The sequence below is a fragment of the Miniopterus schreibersii genome (assembly GCF_964146895.1).
Source record: "Miniopterus schreibersii genome assembly, chromosome: 20".
In the NCBI taxonomy this organism is placed as follows: domain Eukaryota; kingdom Metazoa; phylum Chordata; class Mammalia; order Chiroptera; family Miniopteridae; genus Miniopterus; species Miniopterus schreibersii.
The window spans coordinates 18,901,329-18,923,261 of record NC_138122.1 but is presented as its reverse complement, the minus strand read 5'-3'; the positions used below and the strand labels follow the sequence as shown (position 1 = coordinate 18,923,261).

Below are 21,933 nucleotides of genomic sequence, written 5' to 3'. Positions count from 1 at the left end.
CCTCCCCCCCTCCCTCCCTCCCCCCTCCCTCTCTCCCCCCTCCCTTCCTTCCTTCCCTCCTTCCTTCCCTCCCCTGCATTTCCTGCTTGTGGAGGCCCTGTCCTCACTGTGCAATGACAGTGCCTTGGGATGGGACCCTTCCCCAGACCACAGGTAGTTACAGACTTGGCTCTTCTCTCCCCAGGCTCAGCTGCACAAGAGGCCAGAGGCGGACAGTCCCAGCGAGACCGCCGGCTGGACCCCCCAGCCCAAGACCCCCAAGTCCCCCTTCCAGCTGGGCAGTCGTGTGCTGCCCACGAGCATTGAGAAGGACGAGAGGTGAGGGGTCTTGGGGATGAGGTGACATCCTGCACGGACATCCAGGGCCCCATGGTTGCAAAACTGCCGATGGGGTCCAGCCCTCTTCAGACTAATGGGGAAACTGAGGCATTTGCCCTCCAAGGATGTGCCTTTGTCTCAGCAGAATAGGGGAGACCTGGGAAAATGGAGCAAAGGGCACAGCCATGTTGAATGAAACAAACTTAATTCCATTCAGCCGCCCTTCGTGGAGCAGCTGTCCCATTCCTGGGCCAGGCCTGCTCCCCACAGACGTGGGCCTGGCACAGCGCCTGCCCCTGGGGCTCCCAGGTCGGGCACTGCAGCAGCTGGGGGTGGAGGTGCAGAGCACAGTTTAAGTCACACCGTCAGGACTTCCTCCCAGCTGTGTTGCTTAGGAGCTGCATCCCCTGGGAAAAGTCACTCTGCTCCCTGGGCCTCACTTCCCTCATCTGTAAAATGGGTTGACTAATCACCCCGCCTTCCAGGGTGGTCATGAGAATGAAAAGAGAAAGAATAGGTAAAGCCCTCTGCACTGGCTTGTAGACACACTCAATAAAGGATAGTAGAATTCTTTTTTTTAAAATGTGGAATTCTTATGAGTCCTGTTAACATGTAAAAGTTAGGGGTTATTCATGATGTTGGCCTTGTCATATAATAAGTGCTGTGGTAGAGTAACGGTTGTCAAACTATGGCCCACAGGCCAAATTCAGCCCATTATCTTTTTTTTAAATAAAGTTTTACTGTCACACAGCCACACCCATTCATTTATGGGTTGTCTGCGGCTGCTTTCCTGATACAACTGGCAGAGCTGACTGGTTGTAACAGACACCTTATGACCCTCCAAAGAGACTTCCAATCTGGCTCTTTGACTCCTGTCATAGAGGAAGGATTCGTAAAGGGTGTGGAAAAGGGTTTCCAAGAGGAGACCCCTGAGCTGAGTCATGGTGCACACAGAGGGTCAGCGTGAGGGGTCCCGGGCTGAAGTCACAGCATGTGCAAAGGCCTGGAGACCCGATATTGCCAGGAGCTGCAAGGAGTGGGTATTAACAGAGCACAGAGTGGGCTGTGGGAAACAGAAGGACCAGAGGCTGAGAGGGACAAGACCACGCTGAGATAGTCCCTTCTAGCTCTGGGGATGCCAGAATTGCAGGCCTGGCTCCAGAGTCAGCATCCCGGCTGGAGGAGACCAGGGCTCCGAGGTACCACTGGAGACCTGGTTGGTACCTGGTCTTGTGCCGCCACCATCAGGCAAGGCTTGCTTGGGGTGCCCCAGACCCCTATCTGTGCAGGGAGCCTCTTCTTCCCCGCAGACCCCCTCCCCACTCCCAGCCAGGTCAGCAACTTCCTGAGCCCTCCAGGATCCACGGGGTCAGGGGCTTTCTCTGAGGTCAGCTGCAGTCAGGTCTTACGTGTACGTGTGTTTGACTCTCACTGGCTCTGTGGTTTCAGATCAGAAGAGCCCTCACCCCAGTGGCTAAAGGAGCTAAAATCTAAGAAGAGGCAAAGCCTGTATGAGAACCAAGCTTGACCAGGTATGGAGGGTCTCTGGTGGGGAGACCTGGGCGGAGCCTGCAATCCGGGGGTCAGGGAACTTGGGTGGGAAGGCAAAGGTTCGGAGATTTGGGATGTTGCACCCTAAGAAAGAGAAGGAACACCGTGGGTGTGGGTGTTCTGGGTTCCTGTAAAGGGCGTGGAATCATCTGTCTCCTCTTGGGGATAAAGTCACAGCTGGACCAGCTGGGGTGGTGGGGCAGGGAGTCAGATGACAGGGGCTCTGGCCTCTCTTCTCCCTGCGTCTCAGTCCCATTTTATAAAATGAGAGGGCAGGACGTCAAGATCAGCTTAATTGGAAAAGTTATCAACCTTTACATTTATATACTCCCTGTATAATTAAAAATTGATTAAAAAGAAGAGATTAAAAAAAAACCAAATGATTCGAAATGCCCTGGTGTAGGTCCCAAGCAGCCAAACATCTTGGACTTCAGTTTCCCCATCCGTAAAACGGGGTGACAGCGTCCACATGGCCGAGTGGTCCCAAGGGCTCCCTGTGGATGCACCCAAGTGCTTCCCGTATGTCCCAGGGATGGGAGCACGGTCCACGTCCTGTAAAAGTCAGCTCCGATGTGAGCAGCACGGGAGACCTGCTCCTGTCCACAGACTGAAACCCAGGATGCTCGGACAGCAAGGCGTCCCGTCGCTCCCCCAGAGACAAACCTGCCCTGCATGGATTTAGTGCTGTTAGGCTCCGTTTCCCCACCTCCTAGGGACATGCAGACAGGACACTGCAGGCATACTGTGTGCCTGGTTATGGGGTGTTGCACGATATGTCACATAATGTTCATATATGTGTCCATATGCAGGTATGTGTGTATATTTGTGAATCATAAACTGCCCCCCAAAATCTAAATTCTGCAGTGAGTCTGCGCTCCGGGGTTCGGGATCAGGGACTGAGCCTGTGTTAGTGGTGCCCAGGTGATACCGTAGCTAAGCCTCCAGAGATCCAGGTGAGGTTGCCGAGGCTGGAACCCTGACCTGACTCTCGGTGTCACATTCATCCCACTGTATCTGGCCTTCCTCCTCCTCCCCCATCCCACCCCTTAAAAAAACCCAAACAACCACAACGAAACAGCCACTTCATCTCTCCAGGCCTGTGGCTCGCGGAGCCGTCGGGGGAAAGCCAGGAAGAGTTCTAGGGCCGGATGGCGGAGAGAAATCAGGCCACGGCTCCCCCGCTGACAGGACTCTCCTTCCTTTCCAGACGGGACACTGCCACGTCCAATGATCAGAAGCCTTAACTGTCAGAACCCCCACGACGAGGCCACTCTGCTGCCGTCCCTCCCGCACAGCGGCACCTGCCTGGGCCCCTCCGGTCAGTGCAGAGCGCTCCCCGCGCCCCCGCCCGCAGGCGCTCCCTGGATCGGATCGGGCAGAGGGGCCCCCTCCTCGAGCACCTGCACGTCTCCCCGACAGCAGCTCAGGCTGGGAAAGAAGCCAGGCTGCCCAGAAATGTCCATGCTGGCGGTTTGGTTGTGGTTTTTTTGTTGTTGTTGTTGTTTAATGTAAAAATGCGCATTTCTGCCCACTTCAGCCGCAGCTCCGGGAACACGGGGCCAGGCTGGATCGCCTCCCCCGGTTCTAGAAAACGCCTGGGCTGTGGAAGTCCCTCCTCCGCCCACCCCAGGCAGGCCTCTTTCACGAGGACATTTCCAGGGAGGAAGAAACCGTTTGTGTCCCGCTCTCTTCGCGTCCCAGGCAGCACCACGGGGCTGGGGATCTGGATTCTCTGTTCGGCCAGTTCTGTCTCCCTCTCGAAGGATCAGCAGTTCCGATTCTTACGTGCCCCCGTCCTGGTATTTATCGTTTCGGCGGGGCTGTGTGCATCGCTGACCTCTCTTCTTGGGAGTCATTTTTGTTTGCTTTAGAAGGTGATAAAGCAATAATTCAGCCAATTTTTCCCTGAAATTTGACACGTACCTATGTTTCTCCACGGAGGACCCCGAGGGGAGGGGTGTGGCTGCGTTGCCCGAAGTATCTGATCATCTCAGGTTATCTTACCCCTACCCGAGCTTTTTAAAAACTCTGATTGCCGCCCTTGTATATATTTTCCTGGCCTCTTCTCATTCTGAGCTCTGATTTCTGTGGAGTGACCTTTGTCCCTTGGCCTCCAGGGTTCACAAACTGCAGCCCCCATGGCAGTGCCTTTCCCACCCAGACATCAGACACCCCCCCCCTCCCCCCCGGGAATCTTTTTCTCCTGAGTCGTTTCCTAACACGGCCTGAGCTGCAGGCAGGGAGGAGCCGGGCCCACTGGCCTCCGAACAAACGCAGGACCGAGGGGCTCTTGTGTTTCTTCTTTCCACCCTCCCCCTGAACTCCATCCGACCAAGTGCTCTTTTCAGGTCCACATGAAGGGAGGGAGGGTCTTGCTGAAATCGCTGCTCTGGAGGGGAGCCCCCCGGGCCAGGGACTCTGGACAGAGGTGGCGGGTGCCGGGTGGCGGAGCGTAGGTTTCCCTTGCCTCCCTTTTTCTTGCCATTTCTACTCTTTTCTTCTCTTTGGAGATTCTCAACACCAGCCTCCTCCCCCCGTGAAGCCCAAGGCCCCAGAAATGCCTGGCTGGCCACCTGCCACGCCTGGAGTTGCCATAAACTTTGTGCCAACCTTACCTGGAGATGCCCTTTGGTGAGGGAGATGCGTGGGAAGCTCATGGGGCACCCGTGGTTGCCGAGGGGCTCAGTTTCCTCGTGGATCCATGCGCAGCGCTGGCCAGATCGGAAGTGGGGGGCACTTGCATGCCCCACCCCTCAGCAACTTCCCAAAAGGCGAAAAATCTTTCTTCACAAATCCATTGCTTGCAAATGGTGTCAAAACATACCTCCCTTCTGCCCGGCCACCTCTCCAGGAGTCTCTGTTTGCCCACCTGTCATGCTTTTTCCATCGTCTCCCTTTTCCCTCCGCCCCCCTCTCTCGGGGGTGGGGAGTGGTTCCCTTCAGCAGCCTGGACAGTGACTGGGGCCCCCCTCCTGGCGCCCCGCTGGCTGAGCGTTGGCTGCCCACTGCTGGGCGGTTGTAGGATCCTTGGCCCACCCCCCTGGCGCTTCTGGGAGCCTCCTGCACTGCGTCCGGAGGTTGGGCTCTGCTTGATAACAGCTGCAAAGTGGTTGATCAGTTCTCAGTGGCCCATTTGGAGATTTAATTCCTCCAGGAGCTGCTTCGGTTGACTTCTGTTGCTCACGTTTCATAGCCACGTTGATGTAGGGGCTTTCTTGTGTGTTCGGGCCCCGACTTCCTTTCTTGGTTGCTGCTTTCTCTGTCTTTCTGAAGGTGGGAAGGCCCCTGGGTACCATCTCGGGCAGTAGGACACGACCCATTCTGTTGAGGGAGTGTATCGGGACTCACCACGCACAACTCTCGGCTCTGAATTAGTCCCGGCTTAGCCCAAGTTTACCCAACAGGGAAGAAAAGCACTTGAAAACAAGATTGACCTGGAGACCTTTTACCTAACCCGCCTCCCCCACCTCGATTGGAAAGAAAAGTCCTGTTAATTCCTTGGTGACTAAGACATACAAAGCCCACCCCTTTAAACGGCCTGGAGGAAGCCCCGCACATCACATCCTGCTTGGCCTTTTATTTCCTTCGGCCCCATCTCTCCACCGCAGAGCAGACAGTCACAGCGGGTCAGGAGCGACCCCCGCAGAGCAGGCTCCCCCTCCCGCCCCCAGCCTGGGTCCCGCTGGGGTCAGTGCAGGGAGGGGAGAGAGACTGGGGCTCAGCCTGTGCAGGTGGCTGGGCCTGTGGGTTATGTGCTCTTTCTAAACCAGGGTTGCTCCTTGGGGGAAAGCAGGGGTTTGTATGCTAGTTTCTCGAGTGAGCGAGTTTCTCTGGAAATCTGTCTCCTTTTAGACCAACGGAATATGCCTTAACCATCTGTATGCAATCAAGTCACCTACTCTCCTCTCACCTTCCTCCCCTGGCCCTCGGCTCTCCTTAAATGAGAGTCTCGCACAGAAAGCAAATTGCAATGGATCCACAATCCCCCCCACGTTTTTCCCTCCCTCCTTCCCCTCCTTCTGTCCCCCCCTTCCTCCCTCCCTCCCTCTCTCCACACACGCCCTGTGCACGTCAGCGTTTTGACATGATCTCTTGATGAGTCTGTAGCTTCCCCTCCAGTGGAGCCCCTGCCTCATGGTCTCTTGCCTAAGGAAGCAGAGGCCTCTGGCCTGTGAACTTCCCAGCGCAGCCTCAGACGTCAGCATTGTGGAGAAATGACTCGGTGCCACCAGAGAAATCCTGGTGTGGGGGAGACCTTGGTGTTTGCGAAGCTGGGGGTTTTGAGTCATGCTGACCTGACACTGACAGCCTCTGGTTGTCTAGGATTTGAGGAAAGGACAGTCAGATGGGGATGTTTTCCAGGGAACAAACCAAGTCATATGCTCTCGGACAGATGTGTTTCCTTTTGTGCACCCGGGAATTGAGGCCAACTCCGGGTATCGCGAAGGAGCGGGAACCGAAATAGGCACAGGCCTGAGATCCTAAACCTTAGAGGCTGTGCGTGGGATTTAGAAAAAGCCTCAGCGTGGTTTCCTAAAGGAGACCCCAGCGGCGCCCACCCGGTGCTGACAGCTGCCTGGTCCATTTGCGATTTTACATTTTCCACCAGGGCGCCCAGGTTGCCCCCGGAGCTGGGTGTAACTGCAAAGCTAAACCCCACAGGTGTGCGGTCAGATCTCCTGCCGAACTAAACGTTTCCCTAAAGCGACTCGGGCCCCTGTGGAAGACGGTGTCCATCCCAGGAGAGGGCTCTCAGGCCTGCCTCTCCCTCACCAGTGTCTGTGTCTTCCCCTCAGTCCCTGTGGCCCCTCCCACAAAGCCCTGTCCCTTAATGCAGGAAGCTAGAGACTGTTGCCTTTCTGTCAGCTAGCATTTCGGGGTGAGCCTGAGGGGAGATGGGGAGGCAGGAGGAAAGCTCTCCAATGGGAAATACCATCCCCCCACATTGACGCAGTGGCCAGTTGCTTTGGTGATGGAGAACCTCTCTCCCTCTGTGCCTTTCCTCTCCCACCACATGTTCAAATGAGAAAGCAGAAGTCCCAGGGCACCTCGATCAGTAACTAGGCAGAGGGAGCCACTTGAAGCAGGCAGGACCCGCTCGCTGGACACCGGGAAGAAGATCCACCTTGGGCTCCATCCCCTCAGGGAGTGATGCATTCAGGCTCCGTGTTGGGAAGCTGCTCGGAGTCTGCTTGTTGGAACTGTGGGCAGGCCGAGGCTCCGGACATGGAGAGCCAGTGGGGATGAGTGTGCCCAGTCTTAGCCAGTCTGTATCTCCGTTTGCCCCCATCACCCCTCTAGAAATGTCTTTCTTTTGCCTGGGTTGGTCCCTGCAGGGAGTGGGGCAGAAAGCCAGGTCCAGAAGGTCAGCCTGAGGTGTCTGGCAAGGTCACCCCTGAACCTCTGTCCCCTGCCCTCCCAGAATCTCCTTAAATAGCTACCCTTGTAGCTGGTGCCGCTAACATCTTCCTCAAATCCGATGGGCACTTTTCTGACAATCTCTGCTGGCATCACGCCCGCTCAGAAATATTACGCCATTGTCTAAAGAAGAATTGGAGCTTTTTAACAATCTCATTCCACATAGCCTTATGGATCCTGTAAATAGGGGCTCACAAAAGTAATATATTGTGTTACGGGAGATATTTTGTACTGTGCTGTTTCCTAAATCCTACCAATCCTCTAGAGGTCACGTACTTCCCACATGATGTTGACCCTCAAAATGCTTTGTAAGATGGGGGAGTGGAAACATATATACATAGACTATATATTTTCCTAGCCTTTCTTCCGGGTCCCTTCGTCAGAGAGCTGAGTCACAACAGAGAAGGAACCTGGGTCCGGTGTGTAGGGAAGTTAAGCCTCCTGCCTGCTGGCATTCTTGCAATTGCCTTAGAATTCACAAGCCCTGGGAGTTCTGCACGAAGGCGGACGAGAGGCACTTTACCCAAGCCCAGAGAGAACCTCGGATCATGTGACTGAGAATTCACCTAGAAAAAAGCCTATATTTTTAACGTCGAAACCGCGGGCCTCCCTGGACCTCACCGAGTATTGGATGTTGACAAATGCTTTTATATTTTGTAACTGTAAAGAGGTTTCCTACGCACATCAGGAGCAGTTGGGAATCTAGCCAACTGCCCTAAAACTGGATGACCTTTGCATGTACAGAGATATTGCGTTCAGACTATGAAAACAGCAAATAAAGCTTTGATGCAAGTTGCACTGGAGAAGTTGGTGTGTCGGTGCGCGAATGAATGGCCGCTCCCTTGCACGCCCGCCACCCGCTTCGTCAGTCTCTCATCTGTGCCGAGCTGGGGGCCAGGCGGGGAGGGGTGGCTGGGTCCTGGAGAGGGGGCCTGTGGACACAAAGCAGGCTTTCCATTCAGCCCGGAGCTGATCTTCCTCCCACCTCCTGGCTGTGGGACAACCCTGAGCCTCGGCTCTCTAAACTGGGGGTGGTGTTGGCAACATCAGTGGGCCGGAGTTTAAGGCAGTGGTTCTCCTGGGGGGCATGGTGCCAGACGACATCTAGCATTGACGGAGACATTTCTGGTTATCAGAAGGAGGGGAGGGAAAGCTACCGGCACCTAGTGGGTGGAGGCCAGGGGTGCTGCTCAGTGTGCTGCGGTGCACAGGACAGCCCCCCCGCAAAGAATGATCCCGCCCCAAATGTCAATAGTGCTGAGGCTGAGAACTCCAGGTTAAGGAAATGTGGCAGGTGACAGTTCCAGGCGTGTAGTAGGTCCTCGGGATCCTGAAGGATCTGATGGGAGGGAGTCATGTCCCCACCTCTGTCTGCCCCTTACATCCCTAGCAGATGGTGACTGCATCCCAAGTTCAGGGGTAGAAACCAACTCTGCTTTCCATGTATAGATATCTGTGAAAAAGCCAGAGCAGATGTTCCCCAAGGACCTCCTGTAGAGACGGTTTGTGCCGCTCGGCTGGCGGCGGGGAGGCGGCCGCACCTTCCTTTGCCTTTACAGCTCCCTCCTCTCTGGACCCGGGCAGGCGAAGGTCAACCCAAGGTCGCAAGCTGCCGATGCGTCTGTCCTGCACAGGCTTTTAAAAGTGGGGATATTTCCCATGAAGGGACATACAGATTTCTGGCCCCAACTGAGCAGGGTAGGACGCGGCCCACATTCTCTCCTGGCTGCCGGCGGCTTCACTTCCCTGCGCTTCCTGCCAGCAGGCGGGTCTCCCACCGGCTCCTGCAGAGCAGCCGTCCGGGTTTAACTGAGGTTTCTGCGGGCGGTGCCCACCGTGGCCGCCAGGGGGCAGCGCAAGCCCGCGCGGTGCTGGCTCCAGGCTGGTAGGAGGCAGAGCTGCTGGAGCTGAGGACAGGACCTCCCTCCCTGGCCCCGCGGAGGACAGCACGGGACAGGGGCTGGGCCTGGGAGTCCCCCACCCCTCTCCTGCCCCAGTGTGACGCTGCTCAGGACACTACCCTTTCCAGGTGACCGTGTACGAAATGGAGAACTTCCAGCGCAAGCGGTGCGAGCTCTGGGCCGAGTGCCCCGACCTGACCTACGCCTGCTGGAGAAGGTGGGCTCCATCCAGGTGGAGTCGGGGCCGTGAGTACCTGGACCCCCAGCCCCTCCTCACAGCCCTGGGCCTTCTGGGGTTCGAGTTCTAGTTCTAGACCCGCTGTGCGGCCTCAGGTAACTCCCTTCCGCTCCCTGGCCTCAGTTTTCCCATCTGTAAAACGGGGGAGTGGACCTGTGATCCCCTTAGAACCCTCTAGGCCTCCATCCCTGCGGTAAACAGCAGGGTGCAGTGGAAAGAGAACGCAGGACGCGGCCCAGCACCGAGCGCAGTGCCCGAGCGGTGGGATTTAATCAGTATAATTTCAATAATAATTACACCACCTAAAATTTAACATGCATTCTATCGCCGAATCCTTACAACTGCCCTAGGAGATTGGTGCCATGCTAATCCCCACTGGACAGGTGGAGAAACTGAGGCCACAGAGGTTAAGCGGCAGGTCCATGTCCACACGGCAAGCAGGTTCTCGCCTCGGATTGAAAGTCCAGGCTCTGGCAGCGGGTTCGGGGGTGAAGGCATGCCCGACACCCCCCTCAGGCAGGGGCGTGGGGCGGGCACCATCGGCGGCACTTCACTCTCCCGTCCCCGGGGCCTGCCGACCCCTGTCCCGGGCCGGGAGCAGCGGGCTTACGCCACGGCCTTGTCCCCAGGACAGGCCGGATCACAAGCTCCACCTGTTTGAGAGCCCGGCTTTCGGTGGCCGCAGGATGGAGATGATATGGGCGACGACTTGCCGAGCCTCTGGGCTCACGGCTTCCAGGACCGGGTGGCCAGCGTCCGGGCCATCAGCGGGACGTAAGGGACCAGCCCCCACTCTCGCCCTGCCCCATCTGTCCTCCGGCCAGTCGCGCCTCTGGCCCGGCGGATCCCTGTCCCCTGTTTCCGGGGCAGCGACGTTTCCTGCTCCCCCGTCTGGAGGCCCTTCGCTCCAGCCCTCATGCTGCGGGTGTCCAGTTGCTTGCACTCTCGGGCCACTGGATTTCCAGGGAGCCTTAACTCATAGACAGTGTTATCTTTTTAAAACACCAAGTGAAGTCTGTTTCCCCTACTGCCCCCATCACTCATTTTCTGAACATCCCTAAGCCCTTGGACTGATGCTCAGATTTTTTCCCCTCCACACAATCCTGTCCTTGCCTGGGGAAGAGGTGACATAGTGGTTCTCTAGGTGTGGCCTGAGTAATACTTGGGGAGCAGCTCATCACCTCCCTCCTTCTAGGCCCTATATCTCTGTTAATGCAATCTTAGGTTCACCTTCCTTTTGTTGGTGACTGTAGCTCACTTGTGGGCTTGTCATCGGGGGGATGAGCCTTGAAAGGTGCCACCTCTCCCTGATAATAATTTAACACTTTTTACTGAGCGTCTACTCTGTGGGGATAACAAGAATGACACGGCCTCTGCCTTCAGTCTGAGGGAGACGGACAAGGAAATGGCTTTACAATTCACCGTGCACAGGGGCTCTGGGCGTCCCAACGAGGCACTTGCCCAGTGCTGGCCAGCGGGGGCTCTTGTCCACATCGTCAGTCACAGAACCAGGCCGACGGAGGCTCTGCCACTTGCAGCACTGCAATGGAAGGGCAATGGAAGAGAGAGCCCTGGGAAGTCTGGCACCTGCAATAAAACGATTAGGCCTGGAAATTATATCTGTCAAGTCTGCTCAGAACCCACAGGCCAGGAGGAATCACATGACCCCCCTTCATATCAAGAAGACCCAGCGGTAACCTGCTCGCTGATACACCTGTCGGCTGCCTTCCCTTCTTGCCTCCCTGCCTCTCTCCCTGCAGAACTTCCTGGGATCACTTCCCAACAAACTCCCGGAACCTGAACGCTTTTATCACAGAATCTGCTTTTGGGGAAGCCCAAACCAAGACCCCTTCACTCATCTCTTCCTCTTGTATCCATTCATTAATTTAGACAGTCAACAAACATTTTCTGAGCATCTACAATGTGCTGGTCCCGGGAAGGCCCTGGGAATGCAAACATGACCGAGACTTGACTCAAGGAGCTGTGTGAGCTTGGACAGGTTGCTCAACCTCTCTAAGCCTCAGCTTCCTATCTGTAATAGGAGAGAGAAATAATATCTATTTCAAAGACGGTCGTGAGGATTGAATTTATTTAATGAGATAGCAGACAGAGGGTCCTCCAGCAAGCTTAGTAGAGCTCAATCCACAAAGGCCAACTCTGCTACTCTGACTGTGCAACCTTGGGCAAGCTGCTTAACCTCTCTGAGCCTCGACTTCCTCTTCTATAAAATGGAATGACTGATAAATGCAACACTTACCTCTTGGATTTGTAGGACTGAAAGAGCTAAGTATGAACAGCGTCTGTCTTATGATAAGATCTCAGTGTTAGCAATTCTTTCTTATTTATTGAGGCACAGCCAGGTCTGAATCCATCCATTTATTTGGCAAATATTAATTGGCATCTGTTAGGAGTTGAATTGGGTACCAAAAACGTTATGTCGAAGTCCTAACCCCCAGTGCTTGGAATGTGACCGTATTTGGACATAGGGTCTTTACAGAGGTACTTAAGTTAAAATGAGGGCATTTTAAAACGGGGAAATTTGGACACAGAGCAGACATGCGCGGAGGAAAGACAATGTGAAGACGCAGGGAGAAGACGCAGGGAGAAGGCGGCCCGGTGACTAAGCGAAGACTCTACAAACCGAGGGGTGCAGGCAACTCCAGGAGGTAGAGGAGGCGAGGAAGGCTCCCCTGGAGCTGCGGGGACAGCGTGTGGCTCGGCTAGCACCCTGATGCCAGACGCCCAGCCTCCAGAGCAGGGAGACCATACACTTCAGGGGGTGGGAGCTGACACTATTTTCACTGTGGTAAAATATTCATAACATACAAGTGACCATTTAAATCATTTTAAGTGTACAGCCGGGTGGCGTTAAGCACACGTGCATTGTTCAACCATCATGACCCTCCATCTCCAGGCCTTTTTCATTTTGCAAAACTGAAACTCGGCACCCATTCAACACTAGCTCCCCTCTCCTCCCTCCCTCCGGCCCCTGGCACCCTCCGTTCCACTTTCTGTCTCTGTAAATCTAACTACTCTGGGAACCTCCTGTAAGGGGAATTACATGGCCTTTGGCTCCTTGTATCTGGTTTATTTCATTTAGCATCACGTCTTCAAGTTTCACGTGTCAGGACCTCCTTTCATTTTCAGGCTGAATAATATTTCATTGTATGGATAGAGCACATTTTGTTTAGGCAGGTATTCAGCCATGAGCCCTTCTAATTGGAAATCCAGCTAATAAATGAGAAATGTAATGTCAGGTGCTGGGAAGCGGTGTAGAGAGAAAGAGCCTTCGAACGGTTTTCCGAAGCCTGGCACCGTCCCCTCTCCTGCCTGATCTTTGGGCAGACCAGACGCAGGCTGCTGCCACGAGGGAACATGAGTTAAGGCCAAGCGCCCACCCGGCCGTGGGGGGTCTGGCAGCAGGGATCCCAGAGGTTTCTCCCAACCTCAGGGCCCTGGGGTCCTGAGAGCATCCCCCTTAAGAACAGCAGGTGCTGTGACAGCCCAGGGGCCTGCAGAATGCAGCTCACTGTCCTCACCCTATAGGCCCTGCCCCTGCCCACCTTGGCCGCCTGGCCCGGGCCCTGCCCTCGTTGGAACTGTCGTCCCAACCTGGTTTCCCAGGCTAATTTCTCCCGATCCCTGAGGACTTCATCTCTTCCCGTGAGCTGTCCTGGATGGTCCAGGCTGGGGCAGGTCCCCTCCCTGACACCACCCCCTAGGACAGAGCTTGGCACCAAGTAGGTGTCTGGTAAATATTTGTTGACTGGGTAGATGGATGAGTGATGCTGGATCCTGCCAGATCACCCTCTTTTACTTGCTTTTTTTACCAGGGCCACTGGGTTTAGCCCCTGTCTGTCTACCCCCAGGGCTCGACTGACCATCCGGTGAACCCAGCCTGCCCCCTGCCCTGGCAGCCGGACGGCTGATGCATGCAAAGCGAGTATCCCCTTGCCCGGCCGCCTGACCCCCCGGCGCGGCCAAATCTGAAAGCTAATGACATTATTGTGTGGGGACACAATGCCTGCGGACATTTGCTGACCTGGGCTTTGGTGCGGGCTTAATCCTCCATTCTCGCCCTGCTTTCCCCGGGGCCGCAGCGGTCACCCGTCTTGGCAACGGCACTCCTGGGGAAGGTATAAAGGCCACCTCCCGCCGGCCGGGCCTCACAGGCACTCTCGGGGGCCAGTGTCACTGGTAAGAATGCTTCTCTCGCTCGCCTTGCCTTTTTCTCTCAGGCTCACCCCTGAGGGAAAGTGTGGGAGACCTGGGTTCGAATCCAGATGCCACTACTTTCTGACAAGGTGACCTTGGGCAAAGCCTTGGACTCTCTAAGCCTCGGTTTTCTCTTCTGTTAAATGGGGAGAGGGGTCCTGGATGCCCTTTGTTGCGGGGCTTGGATAAGGTAGGGGGATGGTCCGGCACTGCCTGGCTCGGGGGGGGGGGGGGAGCTTGGGGAACGCTCTTTGCTAACATTAAACACCCATCAGCATCGCGGTTTGCCAGCGGCCGGGGAAGGGAATCTGAGTTTGCAGGAGCAAAGACAAACCAGTGAAGGTTCAGCTTTGCCCCACGCTGCTCTCCTTCAGTCCAGAAATCCCTGCATCGTGTCGATGCGTCTGCATTCTGCGTGGCATCAGCTGTTTGGAGCTGAGTGACAGGGACCCCCTGGAGACCCCGCTTAAGCTCTAACTTGCCACGTTATTTTTAGAAGATTTCGTTTTTCCCCCTGGAGCTGGTCTGGACGCAAAGAAGTGAAGCTGAGGATGAAGCAGCTGCCTGCTGACCCCGCAGCTCTAGGGCCACCTGCAGCCAGGGAGACAGAGGCAGGGGGTGGGCCTACAGGGGTGGGGCCCCGAGGTCCCCCGATGAGAAAGCCCAGGGCCCAGAGGGCCCTCACTGCCGCTTCCCCATGTCTTCCAGGTCATTCTTGCAGGGGACACCATGGCCTCGGACCACCAGACCCAAGCGGGCAAGCCACAGCCCCTCAACCCCAAGGTGGGTACCATGACGGAGGGGGCAGGGGGGCAGCAGAGCGCCTCTACCAGACTCAGTTTCCCTTCCGTAGAGTGGGGTTGGCATCGCCTTTCTAGGTCCCCTCTCTCTGCTCCTGCCCCTCCCTGGGCCTCAGTGTCCCCCACTTGCACGCTGGGGGCTGATTCCAAGGCTCCTCCCTGACCCACGACTGGCAGGCCAGGATTCCCAGCACCGGCTTCCGGCTTTGGAGACAAATTTCTTGGCCTTACCACCCCTCTCCCCATATCCTATTGTCCATGGGCTCCCCCAGGGCTGAGGTGGATCCCCAGTCCTGGCTAAGAAAGGCCCTGTGCAGGGGAGATGGGGTGTCAGTCCTGGCTCCACAGTGCTGTGTGACCCGGGCCAGCCACTTGACCTCTCTGAGCCTCAGTTCCCTCATTCATGAAACGAAGAGAATCGAATTCATGATATAGGGTGATTGCGAAGAGGCAAAGGACACAGACTCAGCCCGACGCCTGGCTGTGGCATGTCCACCCCATGCCAGCTACTAATGGTGCCCCTTTGCTTCCCCGCCCTCCCCAGGGTGGTGGGATCGTATCCCAGTGTAAGCTCGTCACACCCAATCTGCCCCAAACCTCTACCCCCAGGCTGCCCTCTGCTCCTCTGCATCTGGGGCCCTGGGCAGGGCGTCCATCCTGGAACTGCCCTTTGTCACCCCATCCTGTCCCTTGAGAGGCTTGCTTCCTGGAGGAAAGGCAGGCAAGAAACAAGCCAATAAATATATGACTTCAAGGAGTGAGAAGTGTTGCAAAGAAACAGAGTGAGGGTTCCTGAGAGTTGGGGTGGACGCGAATGGTGTGTTAGCTAAAGGAATTAGGGAGGGCCTCCCTGAGGAGGTGGCATTGGAGCAGAGGCCCGGGTCAAGTCAGGGGCAGCCATGTAGAAATCAGGGAGCAGGGGCAGGGCGAGCATTCGAGGCAGAGGGCACAGCAAATGCAGAGGCGCAGGGGTGGGAAGGAGCGGGGTGACTCTGAGGCACCGCGCAAAGGCCAGTGTGATATGATTTAGAGCAGCTCTGTCCAATGGCCATAAAACTGGGGCCCCGTATATATCATCGAACATTTCCTAGCAGCCACCTGCAGAAAGTACAAAGAAACAGATGCGGGGAATTTTCATACCATATGTTATTAAACCCAATATGTTCTGATGTGTGATCAATAGAAAAATTATTAGGGAGCTATATTACATTATTTTATTCCTATTAAGTCTTCAAACTCATGTGTATTTTATACTGATAACACATCTTAATTCAGACTAGTTGCCCCTGTTCGATAGACTATGTAGCTAATGGACAGCAGGTTTAAAGGGTTGGAAACGTGTAAAATGTTGCATCCATTTGTCAATAAGCAAGCACAATACTAATAATACCAAGCTCCCGGGCTCTCTGAGGACTTTCAGGTGAGAGGAAAGGCTGGCGGCCCCCGCGCTCCTCGGCCCTCGCCTCCCAGGCCAGGGGATAATAAACCGGCCTCTCGCTTCCATGCTCTTGGTTCTTCCTGGTAACCCTGCAGAACAGGTGAGATCCCCCATTTCACAGATGGGAAAGCCGAGGCTCAGAGAGCCAAGCTGCTTCCTAGGGTGGCACAGCTGGATGCAGCAGAGGCGACGTCAGTGCCCGTGTCTCCTGACCATCTGTTGTCGAGTCAGTGACCGTAAAGGCTGAACTGAGCCCCTGGAATTTGTCTCTGAGCCCTGATGGGCCTCCCTTCCTGGCTTTATGTGGCTAATCCCTGGCCTGGGAGAGAGGGGCATGTTTACACAGCCGGCGCTGACCACGCGGATTGCACGGCTGCCCTCCTGGGAGCCCGCTGCACCCCGAGGCAGCCCCTCCCTCCCGCGTGCCTTCTGGAATGATAAAAGGTGGCAGCTGGCCTGCTGTTAGCGCTTGGCTTTGAGGCCTGGGGCTGATGAGGACCAGGTGAGGCCAGGGAAGCGCAGGCGCCTGAAGCAGCATCCCCGGGGGAGGCCCGAGGGAGACCTGCGCGGCTCTGAGGCTTACAGAAAGGGCGCGGGTATGTGTGGTTTTACCGGTGATGTGGGGTGAAGGGGGTGCCTGGCGGTGGCCCTGGGCCAGCTCCAGCGGGAGGACACACCCTGGCAGTGTGGCCGGGCGTCTCGCTGTTCCTCCTGCGCGCTGCAGACCGGCGGGCCGGCCTCCCCTGGGAGCTCGCTGCAAAGGCGACTCTGGGGCCGCATCCCAGGCCTGCTGACTTGGAACTGCCTCTGACCGAGATCCCAGGGGCTCTCTGTACGCGTTAGAGCTTCCCAAGTGCTGCTCTGGTGGACGCAGTGTCAGACAGGCTCAGGCTCCAAGCTCGGCTCTGCTACTTACCTACTCCGGTGCCTTAATTAACGTCATTAGGCCCCCCTCCCCCCGCCAGTATTGCCGACATTCCACTTCCCTGAATCCTTCCATCTGTCTTTACTTCCCATTTTATAGATGGGAAAACTGAGACTGAAGGTCTCACAGCTGGTAACTGGTTAAGCCAGGACTATCTGACCTGATATTTGGTTTGTGACTCCCCAGGTGGAACCCTCAGCGTCCTTTAAGGCTCCCTGAGTGCCCTCCCCACCCCCACTGCCCGGCCCTCCCTCCTCCCCATCCTGACGGGGCCTGACTTTCTCCTGCTCTTACAGATCATCATCTTCGAGCAGGAGAACTTCCAAGGCCACTCGCATGAGCTCAGTGGGCCCTGCCCCAACCTGAAGGAGGCGGGCGTGGAGAAAACTGGCTCCGTCCTGGTGCAGGCTGGACCGTAGGTACCGGGGAGGCCTTGCCTGGTGGGGGGCCGGGCTGGGAAGCTGGAAGGATTGCCCTCACCGTGCTCCTAGGCTGTGCAATCGGGGGACCAGGATTCAGGGCCCGGCAGCCTGCTGGGAGAATGTGTTCTTTGGAGCCAGTTAGAGCTGGGTTCGAATCCTACCTCCACCAATTCTGGGCTGGGTGGCTTCCCTCTCTGAGCCCCAGTTTCCTTCTCTGTAGGATCAGGACAACCATGTCCTGAGGATGAAGGGACAGCTTGTGGGGAAAGCCTGGCCCTGAGGTCAGCCACTTCCTGGAGGCAGGGAGATGGTCACGGTGACTCTCATGGGCCTTTTCAGAACTGCCAACCTCTGGCTCCAGGAATGTCCTCTCTCCTGGGAGGCTTAAAGCTGGCTGTTCCCGCTCTGTACCCACCCCCTTCCCGAATCCTGGCCGTACTCGGTCTTAGCAGAGTCACTGATACATTCGGGGGTCAGCAGGCCTGGGGGATTAGTAGGATGTGGCTGCTCTGTCATGTCATATAGCTGAGCCCAGCCTGCCGGGCCTCTCTTCGTGGTCCCCTGGCCACTCTTTCTCTGAAAGAGCCTCAGGGGCCACCTGTGACCCCCACCCCACAGATCAGTGAGTCTGTGTGGCTGGAGGTAGGTCCGGGGCGACCTGCCCACACCTCCAGGTTCTCAGGGACTTTTGCAGAGTCCAACGTCCCTACTGTAATCAGAGTCTGCTGATGGGGACGACACAGCCAAGGAGCGGCCCTGCCATGCTCAGGGTGTCTAGGGAGCCTGAGAGCCGGCCTCCTGGCCGTTTAAGTGCTGCATCCGATGACCTGCAGTTGTCTGTTTTCGGTACTTGGATGGAAGAATTTCTCAAAGGGATTTTATGCTTCTCTGCTTTCTTTTTAAAAGCATAGTTTTTTATTTTTTTAAATTAATTCTTGTTTATTGTTTAAAATTAAGAAGAAATGGCTTAGGGGAAAAAAAACCTCATATGAGTCTAATCTTACAACTCAGAAGTAACCATTGTTAAGATTTTGATAGACGTCTAGATATTTCTGCCCGGCAGGAACAGTCCTGCTCTTGGATTTGCTCTACTTGGGTTTAGGCGGGGCTGCTGTTCCTTGATGAGCTGAGCAAGCGTGAGCTTCTCTCTCGCCCTGTCTCCGCTGCAGCTGGGTGGGCTATGAGCAAGCCAACTGCAAGGGTGAACAGTTTGTGTTCGAGAAGGGCGAGTACCCCCGCTGGGACTCATGGACCAGCAGCCGGAGGACCGACTCCCTCAGCTCCCTGAGGCCCGTCAAAGTGGTGAGCCCCCGGCCCCTCATCCTTCCTCTCTGTCACCTTGGAGTTAGGGGGTCTGGGGACCAGAAAGAAGCCTTCACCTCCAGCAGTGTGCCCCTTCTGATTGGCAGGGGACTCCCCTCCCCGGGCCTCAGCGTTCTCCTCTGTAAAATGGGAATATGCATATCTGCTGTCCTGAGATCCCACCACGCTTGGCCTGAGAGCTGCCACATTGCACAACCCCACCGGGCTCCATTCACAAGATTTCAAAATGGTCTGGGCGGGGCGGTGCTGTTCACGTTCTATTCTGTGTGGACAGTATTTCCAGGGTGGTACAGCTCTTGCCACAGAGCAATTGCTCAATCCATTGTGGCCACTGTAACTATTAAAAGGACTTCTGGGATGGGTTGTGGTGGAGAGGGGCCTTCGCCTTCTACAGACCTGGGCTCCTATGTTGGCTCTGGCACTCCCCGCTGTGTGACCTCGGGCAAGTCACTTTACCTCTCTGAGCCTCAGTTTCCTCATCGGCCAAATGGCATAAGAGTGGTTTAAAGGATTAAAGGGGATAACTAAGAAAAATGTCCGGAAACAGAAGGTTGGGGAGAGGCGTGGAGATGAAGGAAAGGCAAAATATGTCAATGTCTCCTAGAAGCACCATAAAGCTGCGTGTGTGTGTGTGTGTGTGTAGATTGTGGCTGTCATTTATTTTTAAAAGAAAGTCGAGGCTGTGGGAGGGAAAATGACATTTCAGAATCAAATATTCCCCAAAGTGGAGAATTTGGAGAGTCCGTTACATGCTATTAGCCCCAGTTGGATCTCAACAAACAGCTACTGTTCAATGGCAGTTGTCATAGACACTCACGTGGGGGGGTACCGGGCAGAGGCCTGTGGTCGTAGCAGCTGATGCCAACTCCAGGTGTGAGGATGGGTGGGAGGGCTCACCCTGGTTCCCCCCTCCTGCACTGATTGCCCCCACTCCCCACCAACAGGACAGCCAGGAGCACAAGATCACCCTCTACGAGAACCCCAACTTCACAGGGAGGAAGATGGAGGTTATAGATGACGATGTACCCAGCTTCCACGCCCACGGCTACCACGAAAAGGTGTCCTCCGTGCGGGTGCAGAGTGGCACGTGAGTACAGACCCGTACCTGGCTCGCCCGCCCCAGGAGCCTGGACCTGGGGTCCTAAGCCCCGCTCCGCCCTGAACGCTGGTGTCCCGCAAACTCCCAACCTCAGTCTTCACGCGGGGAACTGGGTGTGGATGCCATCCGCTCACGCGTGGTGGCTGCCGGCCCTGAAGTTCCATCCAGACCCGCCTTTGGGGCAGTAACCTACCTTTGGAGGGACAGGCCTTGGCCTTAACCTCAGCCCCAAGGTTCCTGTTGATGGGGAGGCAGGTGAGGCAGAGACGGGGGGAGCAGAAGAGCTGGGGTGAGTTGAGTGGTCTTACAAAGCTGTGAGAGGCAGGAAGTCCAGCCCTTGATGGCCTTTTAAAACTTATTTTAGAGAGAGAGAGGGGCATCGATTTGTCGTTCCACATATTTACGCATTCATTGGTTGATTCTTAGATGTGCCCAGACTGGGGATTGAACCTGCAACCTTGGTGTATTGGGACAACGCTCTAACCAACTGAGCTACCTGGCCAGAGCAGACTGTGCTGGCCTTTTAATGCATGAATTCCTGAGTTGGGTAAAACATGTCATTTCCCACCAAGTTAAACATCTTTGGCACATAAACCTTCGTCATCAGCATTTGGGAGTTTTTCCACAGTGACAAGTTTGGATTTCATGGGGGTCCCCAGATGGGCTTCCGGCAGTGGCGTGCTGTGGCCAGCTTGCGCCAGCTGGCAAGAGCTGACTCTTAACTTTTCAGAATTTTCATAAGCAGGTGGTTGAGTCATTGGTACTTGTAATCAGCCATTGTGGGAGAATTTACACCAGGGAAATTGGAAAATGCTACAAATCAAGACTTTGTTCCTCCAAGGGGGGTAGTTTACCAACACAGAGCATGCAAAGTTCTGTGTTCATGGTTCCCTTCACTCACTCGTGGATTCATTCACTGATTCAATGTGCCGAGTGTCCTATTGTGTTAGAGGCCTGGCTTCTCCTTGCGTAGCTGACAGTCTACTTGGGGATAACTGTAAATCGTTTAAGAATCACACCCATCTAGACTTCTTCCCTGAGGAAGGGACTCGAGCTGAGAACCTCAAACAAGAACAGGAATTGTGGGGGTCAAGAGGGACCCCTGGTGAGTGCGAGGGGCTCTGCAGAGGCCAGAGCAGCAAGAGGGCAGGCTTGTGGGGACCTGAGGCTGAGCAGCAGAGCTCAGAGGCCAGCAAGGCAGGTCCATGCGGGCCAGGGCTGTGTGGCATTTTCTGGGGAGAAGACTGACTTTCATCAGGTACTGAAGAGAGTGAGTGACCCCTTAACAGTGACAGCTTCAGGTGGCGGGCAAAGGGAGTACAGAAGGCTCCTGGGACCTTTCCAGACCTATCTAGTTCTCTCTCAGCCTTGCAGCTGGGCTTGGGATTGGGATAAGAGGCCTGTCTTGTTCTAAGATTAAGTGAACTTGAGATCACCCCTTCCTCTGATCCCAGTATGAGGCCTTCAGTCAAAAGTTGCTTCATGAGGTAGTGAGCTTCCCGTCAGGAGAAGGAAGAAAGCAAAGGCTGGTTTCTAAAGGGTGAGGACTGGGAGGCTCCACCCTTCCTAGTGGCTTAAGGATATTCTCTCTCTCCCCCTCTCTCCCTCTGTTCCCCTTTTCATCTGTTTCCCCTTCTGTCTCCCCATGCCCCCCCCTCTGGCCCTGCAGGTGGGTCGGCTACCAGTACCCTGGCTACCGTGGGCTGCAGTACCTGTTGGAGAAGGGAGATTATAAGGAAAGCAGTGACTTTGGGGCTCCCCACCCCCAGGTGCAGTCTGTGCGCCGCATCCGTGACATGCAGTGGCACCAACGGGGCGCCTTCCACCCCTCCAACTAATGCCCCCCGTTTCCTCCCTGGGGGCCTGGTCTGCTGCCCAGGATCCCCCCCAGACCTCTTGGCGAGTGAATAAAGTGTGACTTGCAACTGGTCCGCTGCAGTAACTTTTATCCCCAGTGGGAGCTGGGGTGCTTCCTGTGTGTGTGTGAGAGAGAGACAGAGAGACAGAGTGACAGAGAGACAGAGACAGAGAGACAGAGACAGAGAGAACCAGAAGGTATGGGCAATGGGTAGGACAACTGAGGCCTCACTGAATGTTAAGGGCTCTGCAGCTGCTTAGCTGTGTGACCTTGGGCACACGGCCCAACCTCTCTGAGTCTGTTTCTTGCCTGAATTACAACCCCTTTCCCCCCGAGTGGCTGGTTTGGCTGACCACCCGGGCTCCCTCTCACGCGGCTGCTCCCAGGGGCGCGTGGGGGAGCCCCGCATAGTAATTACTTTAACTGT

The 21,933-nt window shown here is 55.7% G+C and overlaps 2 protein-coding genes across 4 annotated transcripts in view; both read left to right on the top strand.

The window, feature by feature from the left end:
• The window catches only part of KIAA1671, a 127,358-nt gene extending 119,279 nt beyond the window's left edge, over nucleotides 1-8,079 (top strand). For all 3 annotated transcript variants that reach the window (XM_081122670.1, XM_081122672.1, XM_081122671.1), the window contains 3 exons: nucleotides 185-318; nucleotides 1,768-1,850; nucleotides 3,077-8,079. In XM_081122670.1, the coding sequence (XP_080978796.1) occupies nucleotides 185-318; nucleotides 1,768-1,846 (213 nt within the window). In that variant the 3' untranslated portion in view covers nucleotides 1,847-1,850; nucleotides 3,077-8,079. The remainder of the gene's footprint in view (nucleotides 1-184; nucleotides 319-1,767; nucleotides 1,851-3,076) is intronic.
• Nucleotides 2,339-21,575, top strand: LOC308549785 (beta-crystallin B2-like; the record flags this gene model as incomplete). The annotated part of the gene is given in 7 exon segments (XM_081122780.1): nucleotides 2,339-2,441; nucleotides 3,077-3,187; nucleotides 9,300-9,386; nucleotides 9,389-9,434; nucleotides 18,396-18,528; nucleotides 19,494-19,636; nucleotides 21,318-21,575. Coding segments are annotated over 7 exon segments (792 nt in total). The 3' UTR covers nucleotides 21,487-21,575.
• Nucleotides 21,576-21,933: the final 358 nt, after the last annotated feature.